General features: G+C 35.2%; 1 protein-coding gene across 1 annotated transcript in view; it reads left to right on the top strand.

Moving 5' to 3' along the window:
* Positions 1-16494, top strand: part of SENP6 (SUMO specific peptidase 6) — a gene marked incomplete at its 5' end in the record, with an annotated part of 65004 nt that overhangs the window by 5787 nt on the left and 42723 nt on the right. The window contains 4 exons of the mRNA XM_009646081.2: positions 2627-2690; positions 3342-3484; positions 9846-9947; positions 14798-14818. Coding sequence (XP_009644376.2) covers positions 2627-2690; positions 3342-3484; positions 9846-9947; positions 14798-14818 — 330 coding nt within the window. The remainder of the gene's footprint in view (positions 1-2626; positions 2691-3341; positions 3485-9845; positions 9948-14797; positions 14819-16494) is intronic.

The raw sequence follows: 16494 nt of genomic DNA, 5'->3' as shown, positions 1-16494 counted from the left end.
AGATGTGGTGCTTAGGGCCATGGTTTAGTGGTGGACTTGGCAGTGCTAGGTTAAGGGTTCGACTTGATGATCTTAAAGGTCTTTTCCAACCTAAATGATTCTATGATTTTGTGTTTATTTTTTTTTGTTGTTCAATATCTGAATTTGAATGTGTAATTATGAACTCCCCTTTGGAAAGAACTCTGTTTACCTAAATTACTTCTATTTTTTTTTTCTTAATTTAAATAAAGACTTAACTTTCATTTGTTACAAGGTTTTAATTAAAGATATTGTTGTTCTAATGTAAAAATACCTCTCTCTGGTTCCCTGGTTAAAAGTGACAAAATGTGGAGGCATAGCCTCCTCCCAGCAAGACCACTGAGGTTTTATTTCAGTAGTCTTAAAATGTTATTGTCTGGTATGTGGGAGTATCGTATAGTTTTGTTTTGTTTTTTTTCCTGGCTATATAAATTGCATCTTTTAAGCAAGCAACTGTAAGCGTGTGATACATGAGCAAATAGACATTACTCAGTTGCTATGTATTCTGCTCTCTGAAAAAACAGCCTTTCTGGTACTGATGCATATACTTTGCATTCCTTAAAATCTAAAAATAATGGTTCTTTAAAAACAGCCAATTCCCAAATATTTTTCTAGTCATGTCATCTTAGTTTCCTCATAAGAGTTATTCTTGTTCAGTTCGATTTAATGATTTTTTTTTTCATCGTTTTGTTCATTTGTAATCTGTTACCTTCTCTCTTACCCACCCAAACACCCTTTCTTAAAATGGTTGTGGTATTGTGGCGTCTTGAAGCCCTAGAAGTACAGCCACTGTACACGGGCATTTTGAAAACTGTCATGATTTTATACAAGCTGGAGCTGAAGAAGGAAAATGTATCTAGAGGTGAAATGATCTGGCTAGGTCAACACAGTAGGTGAATTCCAGAGCTGCAGGTACCGTAGGTTGCTATTCATGTCTGTGCTGCAGTGTTTTGTTTATTCTTTAGGGTCTGGAAAATTCCCGAAATTGTTAAACTTCTTCTGATGAAGGGTTGAGAAAGCTCAATGAGCCTCCCTTGAAAGAATAAACTGTCCTGAAAGAGATTTTTTTTAAAAAAAGTTACAATATTTTAAAATTTTAATATCCATGGATAGTCTGTATAGAAGTACAACTATACTCTCTTGTCTTTGTGACACTTCATATTGGAAATTAGTGATGATCCACTTCCACCATTACACACCTAGAATTGTTGTGGTTGTAAACGAAAGGAAAATACAACAGTGCCACTGGCGAAGTGTTGATATTTACATCATTCTTCCCATATCAAAGTAAACGAAAGGAAAATACAACAGTGCCACTGGCAAAGTGTTGATATTTACGTCATTCTTCCCATATCAAAACTGACTGTGTGCACAGCCTTATCTCCTGAAGTCTCAGGGTCTGCAATTCTTGCCCTATGAGTCAAGAACTTTTTTCTTTTTTTTTATTTGATGTAGGGATATCTGTATTGGATAAGGTGGAGGAATAAATTGTAACGTGAAGGGAAAACTTGTGCATGGAATAAGTTTTTAGGAAATTGGGGGGGAGGGGGGAGCGGTACTGAGTGGTTACCTTAGATATAGCTGAAGTCACTATGTATATTGCAGTCCGTATGTCATACCTGCAGCTAAAAAATATTTCCACCTTCACCTTCATCATCATTTCTCATGTATAGCTATTTCCCTGGAACTCCTGGCATAACTGCTTGTTTCTTAAGTAATTTCTGCCTCAGTGATCTTAATTAAAACCCCCGAAACTATGCAATTACAAGTTGGCTAAAAGTTGTATTACTTTGTTGTGGCCAAGAGAGGAGTAACCTTATCAGGACTGATGAGAAGGGATTATCTGCAGGTTGCTTCTCCTGGATGCAAGAATGTGTTAGCCTACTCTAGCTGCTATCAATATAAAATGCATGATTGGAGTTTTAATTTAAATACTTAAGTTTGTTTGAGGATAATTGCCTACTACTGAAAAGAGTATGTTTTCACAGTATCTTGGTGTGGGTTTCTTTTTTTGTATCTTTCTCATTATAATAGTGGAAGATTACAGACATAGAAGTACTAAAGAAACACATTTTAATGAGCAGTTGAGCCAAACTGAGTATGTTGTTTTTAGGAAGACATATTTTGGCAGTAATTGCTATGGGATAAAATTTAGTTACATGTAAGTTCTTCTCCTAAAGCACTGTGAAGTTTGCAGTTTTAAACCACATACTTGAACAAATTAAGACTGTGTTTTATAGGTTAATTTAGTATTTGATTCAGTTTATGCATAGGGTTGTATGGAATCTTTCATGATGTCAGTAACTTGCCATAACAATATTGAAGGTTCAGAAATAGTCTGTATTTTGAATTAATAACATCCTTTTAATTTTGCTTTTTGTGAAAAACAGTGATGTACACTTTTAAGTTCAGGTTCACATAATACAACAGGATCACGATGTTGGCCACTTTACGTTCCTGTTGTTTTAGGCGTATATACACAATGTGTATGTGATGCATTTAAATTTAACGAGGGAAGGAAAAAAAAAGCCCTTTGTGTGTTTAAAATGTTTTGCTGGTTCTCTGTTGGATTACAATGTATCTGCTCTTCTCTCCCACACCTACCTAGCGAGGCAAATCTGCTCAGCATAGATGACAGTGATGGGTCTTTCAGTCCCAATGAAGAGAGAAAGGTAAATGCTGTTTGTCTCATGGTGAAAATGTATCTTTAAAGCTTGTTAGGATCTTAAACAATGTTGCATAGTCATCCCTGCAGTATTACAAAATGAAAGTTTATGTGTTGAGATAGCAACATATGCTTAAGCCGTCTATCTGCCTGCCCTTAAATGTTTTTGTTCCTCCTTCTCCTGTAGATCTTGTTGGTTTGTATAGTATTCTGACAATAGGAGCATGAATAACAAGTTTTAAGTTTAGAAAATTATCATTACTGGGATTATATGTTTTTAATTAAAAATATTAATCATTATATCCTATGATTGCTTACTGTCATAGTCCCAATTTTGTATGCATATATATGCATGTGTGTGTATATATATAAAAGAAGATACATAGATAAAACCCATGCTTTTTGTGTTTTTTGTAATGTCTGGTGAAATAGCTTACGGCTGCAAGATGCTTCATAATGCTTTGAAAATATTCATACTTTGTTTAGTAAGGAATCCTTGTGAGTAAGGGTGTAGATGAGGTATATTTAACAAGAAATTTGGTACAAAAGCAGTCTGAAAATGAAGCCAAAGTAATATTTACATAAATATTTTGTAATTAATTTTTTGCTTTTCACATTTATACGAGTAATTTAATATATGTGAATTTTGTTGTTACAGTCACTTCGTTGTCGGCCTGGAGCTGTCGGCACAAGTGGTGATTCCATAAAAACATATGCAAGGCGAGGCAAAGCTGGAAGCTTGAGACTTTTTAAAGGGAACTCAATTGGCTTCAACATGATGGGAAATAGCAAGAAACTGAGGTACTACCTTTAGTTTTAAGTTTACTTACGTAATTGATCATTTGATATAAATCAATGCTAACTGAACAGAATTTGTAGTACGTTTGCGTTATCTGATGTGCATTTTAAGAAGCTACGTTGTTCTGTGCTTCTGAGCAAAGATAAAAAACTAGATTGTTAAGGTCTTTCCTCTTCCAAAATGTTAAGTAGTACATTAGTAAAATACCAGAATATAATTAAAATAGAGTTAGAGTATTCACTGGCATACTTGTCAGTGTGCCTTACCAATGTTGTCTGCATTGTTTCCTCTGCACAGTGCTAGCAGGTAGAAGAATATTGCTAACATCCCCATCAAGAATTTCTTCTTTCAGTGACTGTGAATTGTCAAGGTTAACTCAGGATGCTTTTTCTGTTTTCCTTACTGGAAGATATCATTTGATTTAGGAGCCACGGACTGTTCCTTTAAAGGATTTGGCAAATATCCATACTCCTACATGATAGCTTGAGATTGTCAGTTGCATTTAGAGCTGACAGGAACAGTGTTTGAGCATTCAGTGCTGTACTTGCTTGTTACTACTGTCCCTAGCTTGTAGCAGACTGACCTCTTTATTTAGTATATAATCAAAAGTGTAACTTTCTCTGGGAGTGTTTCATATTGCTAAAGCACACTCAACTTTGTTGCCTTTGCAGGAAGGAAAGTTTGTAAGATAGCTAGCTATAGTTGGGCCAGGCATCAAATATCTAACCCATATGTAGCTGTATGAGGGATGTCCTTGTCTTCATTCTTGCATGCTGATCCATAGAGCATTGCTGGTTAGTGGGGCTGCCTTATCATCGAGTCACTTGAGAAAATGAATCCTTGAAGTCCTGTGTGATGTGTGTCCTTTCCTGCTGTTCTGATCTTGGAGCCTGACGTACAGGGAACAAATCCAGAATTTCCAGTCTGGACTGGTGGTCCATCGGTTTGATAGAGAAGAACAAATACAAGAATTGTACACAATTCTGTCAAAATAAGGACTATTCTTGCCTTTATGTTGTAACTGTGACCTATTGCCACATATTAATCTATGTTGTTGAATTTCAAAACCTAGATGGCCCTTCACTTGCTATCTTAACCAAACATGATCCCTACCACTCTAATTTAGTTTTTCTGTAGCATGTGGATGGTCTTAAATTCACGCATACTCTTATAAAAAAAAAACAAAAAACAAAACACAACAACTCCAAAACAAAACTAACCCCCACAGATTCTGAGTTTTCTGATAAAGAAGGCCAGTTATGAACATTTTCTTGTCAAGGGGCTACTGTTGTAAGGACCACATAAACAATAGTTTAGCTTATTAAGTGAAGGAAGGTTATTATTATCCTGTATTATTTTTTTTTAGTGGCTCAGTTTTGACAAAGAACAGTGAAACTCTCACTGATGAGTGAAATTCTGCACTTGTAATAGTTCAAGTTATTGTTATTATAACCAACATGCCATTGTATAGGGGATTGTTTGGGTATACGTAGTGTATGTTTGGAACAGTAACTACAGGATATTAAGTATTGTATGCTAGGTTATTTTGAATAAGCTTAAATGTCCGTCATTAATACTTTATTTACATTTATTAAGTTTTCAATAATGAACTTGTATGAAGAGTCATGATTTCTAGCTAAATTTTCTATTAATGAAGACATAGAAAGTCATGTAGACTTATATAAGTGTATTAATCTTTCCCACCCCAACACTGTTTAAAAATTCACCTTTACCTATAGGGTTTTCTTGTATAGGGTTTGTTCATACAAACCTAAACCAAAATCACTGCCTTCCCAATGTCCAATGAAACATAAAAGCAATCATTGCATTCTCTCCAGTGATGTTTCAGACCTGATCAGATCAGATCCGCAGATCAGACATGATCAGACATTTACAAAAAAGATTTCACTGAGCTTTTTGGTGAGAGTGGACCCACATTTTCCTTCCCTTCCTTTGAATGGGAATACAATGTCTTGTGTTTTGAGATAGACTAATAGGATGTTATGTGGAACTTTAAAGTTTTTTAAAAATAAAATAAATTTAATAATGGCAGGGGGTTTTGTCATAGGTTAAAAGTTGTGCCATTATACCAGGGGTCTGTTATTTTTCAACATGTTCAAGCGCTTCCTTGGCAGCTCTTGCTAACTCCGAACCTGGGTACTTCCTTCCATCCCTTTTTTAAAATTCTTTTTACATTTACATAAATTAGCACCGTACTTCATTATCCTTGATTTATGCTATGTATATGATACTTTGTGTTTCAGTCTTTAAGTTTTAGTACACACAACGATTTGTAAGATTATGCCTAGACTTCTGGCTTGCTCCTCTTCAAATTGGCCAGTTCTTACGGAATCGGCCTGGTTACTTCCATTCTTTGGGATTCTGTTCTTGAACGTAAACATGAAGATAAAAATGCATATTACAAATCTGTCATGACTTCTTTGCTCTCTTTTAGTAGCGAAGAAGCCTGTGCATGTATGTTACGTTTGTTGTTTGTTTTGTGTACACTTAACCATTTAAAATCAGATTCCTTTACTCCTCTGGAAACTAGAATTTTCTTCTGTCTGGCTGTGGGATTTGTAGTGAAATCCAACCTTACTATGTAGTTTTTCTCTCTTTTCTATTAAAGCAGTCATACTTGACTGTGTATGTGTGTGTTTTTCTTAAGTTCCAGAAAGGTATGTGTGTTTTATTTTGTTTTTAAGGTAAATAATTGCTGAGGTTTTTTTTAGACAGTCTAAACATTTAATTCAGACATTCTGTTACTTGGATTAAGTCTGCTTTCTATTGACACATACTACATTATAAACCTAAGACCTAGTATGATTTATAAAATTCAACTAAAAAATGTGAAATGTGTTGTGTGTATGTTACCTTATTTAAAGGTCACATCACCTACTTTGAAAGCAGGCCTTCTGTCCATTATTGAGCTGCATACTGAATTTAAATTGAAAATATAAGTATCCACCATCTTCTTAATAAACTGTCACTAATGAAGTAATTTATTTGGGAATAATGAATGTGTGTAGGCCAGTGTGACTGCCATAAACACTTGATGTTTGATTAAAACTCTTACCACCAACATTATTTAAGTCCTTTTCAGAAGTTGGCCAGTAAGTCTGCTTGGAAATGTGATTATCCTGATTTAATAACTTAATTGTGATAGTGTTATATCTTTCATAACACATGTATCACAACACTAATTCCTAAAGCAGTAAAGGTTTGTGACCAGTCACAGTCTGTAGTGAAGATTGGTGGTGTGTTCACTTTGACATGCAGCATGGAAGGTGCTTGACAATTACCCTTTCAATATTTGGACTCTTCGACTTAGAGAAAGTTCTGAAGGTTGACTATGCAGTTAAGCTTCTAGATTAAGTACAAGAAGCTCAGATACTTGAGATTCTTGAGCTGTTCATAGTGATTTTTCATCACAAAGTTCAAGCCTTTTCCACCTTGTCTGCAGAATAGGGATTAAAAACTCTTCAGATTGGTGGGACTTGACTCAAATTAGTATTGCTGTAGTACAATATTCCCTAAAATTCAGGGAATGAGTGATAGGAAGAAGGGATATGCAAGGACAGTGAGAAGAAATTTTCCCTGTGCCTATCCACTTGTATGTACAAAAGTTTAAGCCAACCAAAAAGTTACCATCTGTTACCTAGCTAAGCAAATCCAGTATCAAACTCTAACTTAACCCTAATAGTTTTATTGTTTGGATTTTTTTTTAATAATGAGGTCTTACTTTAAATTGTTTTTATCTTTGCTAGTTTTCAGTAACTTGTATCAAATTTCTCACTTTTACATATTTTTTTTTGGTAATATTTTGTAAAAAGGTGATTTGATGAACAGCAGAATTAATGTAGTCTATAGTTGTGCCTTGTGTTCCTGAAATGTCATGCTTCCATTAATTCTAGATCCATCCCTTTGCCCAGTGCAATATTCCTCTGTGCTTTGCTTTTGAATCTGTGGTGTTAAGAAGTTCCTAGGATCCGCTGGTAGAATTTGATAGTGTAACCTCATTTTCATCAGAGCTTAGGCTTTAAATGATTCTGTGGTTTCTGAGATCATGTCAAGGAGACATATATCATTAATGTGTTTTAAATTCTTTGAGACTTCTAGAACATTTGTTCTTTCAAGGAACTTCTTGACCATTACATCACCCTGGTTTCAGTGTTATATGCTAATTTTCTTGAAGCTGTGCTGAAACTTACAAACCCAGATTTCAGTTTGGATATGTTCATCTTGCAACTTGCTAGGACTTTATGATTCAGTTATCTGGTGATTCTGTTCGCACTGGGTATGTTCTATTCAAAGAACAGGATTACAGACCAGATTGTATTTTACATCTGTCCTACTTGGAAGCATGTCTGATGCCATATGAACCATTTAAGTGTGCCATCTAGGACAGTCTGCTTTGACTCAAATCTGATCACCCAGCAGGCAGGGATATTCTATTCCAGCACCTACTGGAGTTTCTTACTACTTGAGTGTGAGGCAGAAAGCAGAAGTGCTGCTTAACAGTTTTTTTGTGCTGCAGGGACTTAGAGTTTCCCAATCATGATAGTTTGGCAAAGCTCAGATTCAACAAATAAAATGATAAAACACAAGATAGGTGTGTTTATAGACTTGCTTGCTTGCTTAAACTCCTGAAGTCTTAAGAATCTGAGAAGGCCTTCCTGCCCTCTGCTTATGTTTTCTTTTCTAGTATCTCTTTCAAAGACATTAAACTGGAAGCCAGAGAGGATTTGAAACATCCTGAAGTATTTAGGGCAAGTAGCTGTCAGCTTTTTATTTCTCAGGTGACAGTATTAAACAGAAGGTTGTCTGTAAATTGTCTGGATGACAACTGACCAGCTGGAGTTGCATAGTCTTGACTTGGAAGCATGTGGGATGAGTGTGTTTACTTTCAGGAGATTGGTGTTTGGATGGGATGCTATTAGGTTAGTTTTGTGGAAGTTGGAACTGTTAACTGAGAACATTTATGATGTTTTTAAGCTTCATATACTAGAAAAGACAGTTTTGCCATTTGGTTGGCTTTGATAAGTCTTGTTCTGTTATGTTCATGGTTGTGTTATGATCAGTCAGATCATAACAGTCATCTTGTGATCAGTCAGAAATGCTCTGAAAGCATCTAACGTTGACTTACAGTACTCGGTATAAGGCTCCCAAAAGGGCTTGTAATGCTAAACTGAAAAGAAATTTAAAAAGCAAGCTAGCAGTTTGCTCACTTTCATCTTTTGGCAGAATGTAAAGGAAGGATTAGGAATTGATTGTCAGCTTTTTGGGGAATTTTGGTTCTGTTTTTTCCATTGTTTATAACAGGACGAACGTCAGGAGCAAAACTTCTGCTGAATAATACTTCTGAAAAATACTATTAATCAACCAGAATACTTTTTCACATAATTTTATTTAGTGCAATTAAAATTTACAAGCAAAATTTAAGCGATGTATTTCCATAATGTGAAAGAGTTTGCATTATCAACATGCTGTCTGTTAAAAGTTAAATGTTTTTTGAACATTTCAAATGGAGTATTGTGTGTCCTGTCACAGAAGTGTGCAGGATAATTGTGAGGGTCTAATGATCTTTGAGGGAGTACTATATTATTGATCTACCCTGTCTCTCAGCTTTTACTAGAGAGTATAATGGTAAGTAATCTTCTCTCCAGAGTGATTTGTTTTACATAGTAATGAGATTAAGTGTCAAAAGGCAACAAATGAAGAAATTAAAGAAATGCTAAAGACATTGGTGAATATACTATCTCTGTGCAGAGTCCTGCTGAGCTACCTGAGCACCTGAGAATCCTTCTCTTTTTGAGATGTGTTATGTTGTTTCAATTACCAGCCATCTTGCATACATAAATTTGCTGCATTTGTTTTCCCTTATGAGTAATAAGATGAGGGAAATTCCTGAATTTGCAATTCAATCTGTTCACATGTTATGGCCTTTAAATTATATTAAAGAAGTTAATATTATGCCTTAATAAAATGTAGAGATGGAAGTATAAAATTAGTTATAAATGGTTATAATTCATTAAAAAAGGCAGTTTCTTTTTGCAGTGATGGGGTTGAGTAAAAGAGAGCCGTTTCACAGTGTTGTGGATGGTGATAAAAATTAAAACAACTTTACCTTTTCTTCTAGGGGAAAAAAAGAATTGTGTATATTCTTATTTGTCTATTTTATTCTAGGACTGAACGTTGTCTGTCAAAGGGTCCTAAGATGTTTTATTATTGATTCAGAAACACTTTATTGATTTTTGGGTTTGTATAGCTGTTACTGTAAAAGCAGGAGACCACAATTTTTAGCTAAGACTACATACAAATACACCAGATTCTTTTCTTAAACTATTTTCTGTATATTTGCAGTGAAAATGCTCAGAATATGTCTTGTCCTGTAACTGTGGTACATGGTAGACGTTTTCACCATGCGCATGCACAGACAGCAGTAGTAAAAACAGCAGCCCAAAGGTAAGACTAAGTACATTTGTTTCTCTAAATGTTCTGATTGTAAAAAGTCCTTTACGGTTTTCTGTGTAATAGTTTTCCTTATGCTATGAAGTGTTTTAAGGCAACGTAAGTAATTACATGGTACGTTCTTGATCATAAGCTTTGATGTTAATTATTAAAGTTTCATAAAACTTGCCATTTAGGAATAATTATTACATAAGCTTAGAATTTACTAATTTTAAAGCATACTATAGCATATATTCAGTAGCAGACCACTTGCTAATGTAAACATTTTAGAAAATACTTTGACATGGACAAACATAGTATGCAGTAGAAATTCACATAACTGACAACATGATCATCAAATACTAATTCACAGCAACTCCAGCTTGTATAAGACCCATCTAAAGATTAAGTTATAGATCTATTGATCATATGTAGTCTGTAAATACAGCATAAAACATAAACTGAAACATCTAACACAGGCAAGGTTTTGCATTTATGTAAATAGTTGTTAGAATGGACAACCGGAAACTGGGGAACCTTACTGGGTTCTGCTGAATTAAAATTAATTGGTTTGAAAACTTAAAACTACATCAGACTTCTATAAATTGCAGGGTTGTTTTTTAATTATTTTTACATACTTTTCACCCCCACCATGTGTCACAAACATATGAGCTAACCATTGTTTTAAGGAATTTTCTTGCAAAATTTGTCAATTCAGAGCTCTCTTTATCTATTAATTTTGTGGATTTCCACCAGCCACGAGTGCTTCATCCTGTCAGCATTTGGTAGCCTCCTTCTTCTGCCCCCTTTTTGCTCTGTTTTTTTAGCATAGATTTTTTCAGGTGGTGGGATCATATGCAGGCATCATCATCCTCTTTTTCATCCCACTTCCTTCCCTCACTTTGATTTGCTATCTTCAGAAAAAGTAAGCCCATATACTAATGTGAATCAATGATGCAAACATGTATTAGAATAATCTGGCACTGAAGAAACAGACTGAAAATTGGATTTTGCAGTCCTGTACCCTGGGGACCTACACCATTGTTATATCCTATTTCAAACTGTACTATCACCTGTAAATGGAAAATAGCATGGACATTTCCTTCCCCTTAGTAATAGCAGATGCAATAGTAGGGATCTCCCTTTTCTTTACATTTCTTCCCATTATTGCAAGGAAGGGATGACTAAGGAGGATTGGCAGAGCTTTTCCCTCGAATTAAACTGAAAGATGAGGTTTATGTTATCAGTGTGGTTTAGGCTGAACCAGCTGTGCTCTTTTCTTCTTACATGCAGTCCTTTTTAGAGTATTTTTGTTCAGTGTTCCATTGAGGAAAGCATGGGGCATCTCTAAGCATCCATGGCCTCACCTTTCACTTTTTTTTTTTTTAAAAATTAATTTAATTAAGCAATAAAATCTTGATCTGCAGTGCTAATTCAAATTATTTGAAGTAAGCAAAACCGTGCGAGACTGCTCTTTCTAGGACCTCTGAATGCTGACCTTAATAATATTAGTGTACTTGATTAAGCTTTGTTGTGAGATGCTTCTTCGAAACAGCCAGTCAACATGGATTCATTTTAACTAGTTAAGTGCCATAGGCTTCTTCAGCACGCAAGCAAGTCCGCTCTAGAGATTCTTAGTCTTGAGGGGATGTTAGACTTGTCTGCTTGTCTTTCTTACCTACGGGACTTGCTTCTTTATAAGCCTACAATGTAATGTGGAAAAAAAAAAAAAGTAGTGACTTTGTATGTGTGACACGCAGAAAGAAAACTAATGCATAATACAGGCAAGTTGAATATTGCATGAAGCAATTGGATAGTAGTCATCTTGAATGTTTCTAAATATGTTTTCTTTTAGGGTTGTTATTGTGGTTCATTTACATTAACAGCAGGCATTTAACTCTTACGCTAAGAATATTTTTGGAGTTTCAGAGGCAGGAAATAGTCATAACAGTTCCAAGCAATGCTTTGCTACTGGAGGATGTCATAACCAGCACAATCTAATTGACTAAGGATGAGCTTTACAGAGGAACGGTGCAAAGGATATTTAATTCCCATATCTTTTGCCAGTTGATTCAATTGACTATTTTTTAAAAGCTTCTAAAACTGTTTCTGAGTTGTAGGATTGGAAATTAATAGAACGTGGCCTCCTGTCACACTTTTTGGTTTTTTTAAATTAAAAAAGAAGGGGGACCTCAGGGCTACTTAATATGTAAAATGCAGTTTTATGAATGAGAAGACAATAGTTGTTAGAAAAAAATAACTAAAATAGGACTGTTTAAAGCTGTTCATAATACAAAATTCCAGTGTATATAAAGTGGGTAATTTTTGCTCATATATTTTTAGTTGTGTAGGAATTTTTTTAAATCTTTTTTTGCTAGTTTTTACTGACAGTAGACAATAGTTGAGTTTAAAAGTAAATTCTAATAGGGTCTCTTCAGAAAGGAGTACATGCAGAAAATATGGATGGCAAACCAAGAAAAAAATCATGACAAAGAAAATGTGGTAGCATGGAAATTGAGTTCTAAGGTGTTGGGGTTTATTTCCTATGCTAATTTACAGGCAACACAAAGTTGTGTTCTTTTACATTGTTTGCATTTGTAGAATTGTTTTATGGTATGGTGATCAGTAACAACATGGGGAAAATACTTTTGACTAACCTAATATATTGTTCTTAAATCTATAGTGGATTATTGAAAGGGTAACCAAAAATAAAAACATGTTTAAATTAGTTCTGAGCAGATTGAGTGTCCAAGCACTGGCGTTACAGATTCTGTTATTTATACTGGGTTATTTGGGTAGGGATGGTGTCACATGGGAAAAGCTAATTATGAAACTGTTGTGATCTCTATCAGTATATCTCTATCAAGTTGAATTTGGATCTTGTGCTGTGTGCTGATCTCTGTCTCCAACTTTTTTGCACATGTATGTTAATTTAAATTCTGGCTAGTATCTGTAGCACTCATATTTAAAATGTAAGTCTCCATTACAACAAAATTGGGCATTTCAAAATAATATTTTTGATAAATATTACTCATGTTTTTACCAGTGGAATCTGGGGAAATTAAAATTTGTTCACTTCCGATACAACAGATTTTCAGATACGGCTTAGCCTAGTGTGGTAGTTGGTTCAAACTATTTTGCTTCATTTAATGGCTTCATAGTTCTATCTTACGCTGTTGACTGACTGTTTGCTAAGACCTGGCATTGGAATGGCATGTATGTACAGCATGTCTAACAAATCTTATGCATGAGCTGCATGAAGCAATTCATAGGGACACTGCTTGTTATAATTCCTGCATCTGTCCAGGATTCTCATTTCGTAATCTTTCTGAGATGTAAAATTGAGAATTGTTTTAAATGCATTGTATTAATATGGGATTTTAAAACAAGTGAGGCATCTAATATAATGACAGTGTACAGTGTCGGACATTCTGGAATTTTTTTCCTGCCTTTTAAGTTTCCTTAGCACATTAAAATTCGCAATTAACAGTGTGACTCTTTACAACACCTGTAAACAGTTAATCCAAGTTAAGTATTAACTGTGCCAAGGATACAAAGGTACTGGATATGGCTCCATACAGACATGGTTTGGATCTGACTGGATTTATAAACTCAGATGTGACCCGCACAAAATCAGTGTTTATTGTTTGTAAAGTCTAGCACCAGTTGGAAACAATTTTTCCCCAGTTCCATGCAACATTGGCTGATTATCTCCACCTCAGTCCAAGTTGCAGTGATCACATTCAGTTTTGAATTCCTTTTACTCTCTTCCCAGAGCACCATGGAGATTGAATGTGTTTTCATACTGCACTCTGTAGGATTATCAGGATTACTTTTTTACCTGGTTTACTTTCAATCTTGCTGTTCCTCTGGGTAACGGAGAGTTAGAGAGTTTGCTGTATTCTTGTGAGTGTTCTGTTTGTGAAAAGGAAAGGAGAATGAGTTCATATTACTCTGTAATACCATTTCTCTGTTTAATTTGACTAAGTAAAACAGGAAACAGTTTGAATTTGTTCTGTTTTAGAACAGTGTTAGTATAATGCATATGTGACCAAAGTTAGGCTTTTGATATTTGGGAGGAACAGCTGCATAGATTAAAAGCTTACAGCATTCCATATTTCAAGTTTTGAAACGGCAGGAGAAGATACTGTTTTCAGGTTGTCTTCGTGCTGTGCTTAGTTAGATCTATTTCTGTATCAGTCTTGGTATACAAAGGACCTGAGTTGTGAGCACCAGCTACATTCATTGATGATAAAGGAGACACTTTGAAACTGGTGGCCCTAATTCATAAATATTTTTGGAGATTTTAGCCACAATCTCAGGAGGAGGCTGGTTGCTTCTGGTTTTCCTTCTCCATCCAGTAGCTGATTGCATGTGCTCTCCTAAATATTTAAGTAGTGCTTTCTGATTTTTTCCCCCTCAATTTAAACACTTAAATATTTTTTTGAATAGTTGGAAACAAGTTGTTACATGAATTTGTTTTGTCTTCTTTTGCATGGCGATCAGAGATTAGAAATGAGGCTTGATCTTAATTCATGTATTAGGATTCTGTCATGTCAGGTTCTGCATTGCAGTGAATTAAGTGAGAAGACCAGGTTGAGTTCAGAATTAATCAAATTTTACACTGAAAAAGAGGCAAGACTACTGGCTGTTGCTGTCTGTGACGTAACATTTGTTTGTGCATTTAAAATTACTGTTACAAAAATGCTGTGAAAAATAATAATGCTCGTTTGAAAACTAGTCCAGTGAGTGCAAGAATCAATGAAACAATTATAGTTTATATGTCATAACTTTTGAATTTAGTGATGTGCAACACATGTAGAGCTTTGCATCTTATGGTTTTTTTTCTTTTTTCATATTTTAAGCAATCTGGACCGAAAGGAAAGGTAAGCTTACTGTTGATGAAATGAGCATGGCAATAAGCATTAAGACAATTAACTGAATGAGTGCTTTATCAATGCAAGTTAAAGAATATTCAATCCAGTCAATCCTATCTGCTCATGTGTGAGGGGGGTTTGTTGTTTTTGTTCTGTTTCTGTGGTTCACTTACTCCCTATTACCAATAAAAGACCTTTACATCCATCTCCAAAAATGCCATGTTAATGTGAACTTTGGGGACATTTCCACTGGAAATTAATCGATCTATTTATATATCCAATGTGAAAACAGATACATTTTAACTTTCTCTGGAATTTAAGAGTTCATGGCTATTTCTAATTATTTTTGTAGAGCAGAAAACTTTGTGTAATAAAATGGTCCTGAAGCATATCTTAGTAGGGTGTTTAACAGCTTTCACTCTGTCATCTCAGCTTGGTTTGAATAGCATTAAAGGTTTTTATTGCGTTACTGTGTACATTCCATTCAGAAGGTGTATATGTTAAAGCAATTAACAGAAAATGTATAGCAAAACCAGGCACACTGTAAAGCTCATTTCTCACTTGTTTTGCATCTGTTTTCCTGCTCTTAATATTTTGTTAACAATATGAAATACATACATTTGGTTTTCTTTCTATGTAGCTTAAATCTATCTTAGTGTAAATGTTTTGTTGAAAGTAATGAGTTATTTGAGTTCTTCTAAATATCATGTCTATGTAGGTGTGTTTTGGCAGTATACACTTGGTATCAGGTTTAACACAGTGTATATAGTGTCTAACCAATAATGGTACAAATAACACAGAAATCTAGTCTAGACCTGTTCTTTTTGAATCTAGGATTTCCTAGATTTATTTATTTATTTCAAATTCTGTAGTAGAATCAAGCCTTTCTGTTTTACTGCCTTTTGGTTTTTTTCTTAGAAGAAGAGTGAGACACACATTCGTCAGTTAGTTTTGGCCCTCTAAGAAGGGATTTGATCATGCCCTTGGTGCCTGGGCTTTGAGTTCATGTATTTTTTCCTGTTTTGCTTTGTGCTGCATTTATTTTAATAGGTAACCATTCAGCTATTTGTGTTTTTAATTTGGTACTGTGTGTCATAGGAAGACTAGGGTTGAGTTGCATGCTGGTGATTTTAATTTTCCCTTGGGGACACCTGCTGCTTCATAATCCAGTAATACTGGATATGTTCTTTTTTCCTTCCCTGCTTTTTTTTTGCTGTCCTAGCAGGGGAAGATGATTTAGGCAGGAGCTGCTAAATTTAGTTTTAATCATTACCATCATGGTAAGTGCAGCTGCAAGTCCTGACTTTCTGGGCCAAATGGGGCTACTGACCTGCATACTAAAAACCCAACTCCCTGTGCTGCTGCTTCTCTCTTTCAGCATTTGACTTTTGTACTCTGCTTTTCCTGTAAGACACACTGAAGGTAAATTTCACCTCAGCAGCTTGCTGCTTCGTATCTTACCACACTTTACTCTGTTTTTGTGTAGTGATGTAGAAACCAACAACCTGCCTGTGGCAGTATATCTCCAAGTAGCAGTATACAGAGGCAGAGTGGGGAAAGACTGTTAGGAGTTGGTGCAGCCCTTGCACATACATGGTATTTTTGATGTGGCTCATACCGGATCGTGGGTAGTTTTGAAAGCTCTGATCTAAGACAGCACTGTATCGTTAATCCCCAGATACAGA

The sequence above is a fragment of the Egretta garzetta genome, unplaced genomic scaffold (genome assembly GCF_000687185.1).
Source record: "Egretta garzetta isolate BGI_Z169 unplaced genomic scaffold, ASM68718v1 scaffold9, whole genome shotgun sequence".
Classification (NCBI taxonomy): domain Eukaryota; kingdom Metazoa; phylum Chordata; class Aves; order Pelecaniformes; family Ardeidae; genus Egretta; species Egretta garzetta.
The sequence above is the reverse complement of the archived record's forward strand: the minus strand, read 5'-3'. Positions and strand labels throughout refer to the sequence as shown.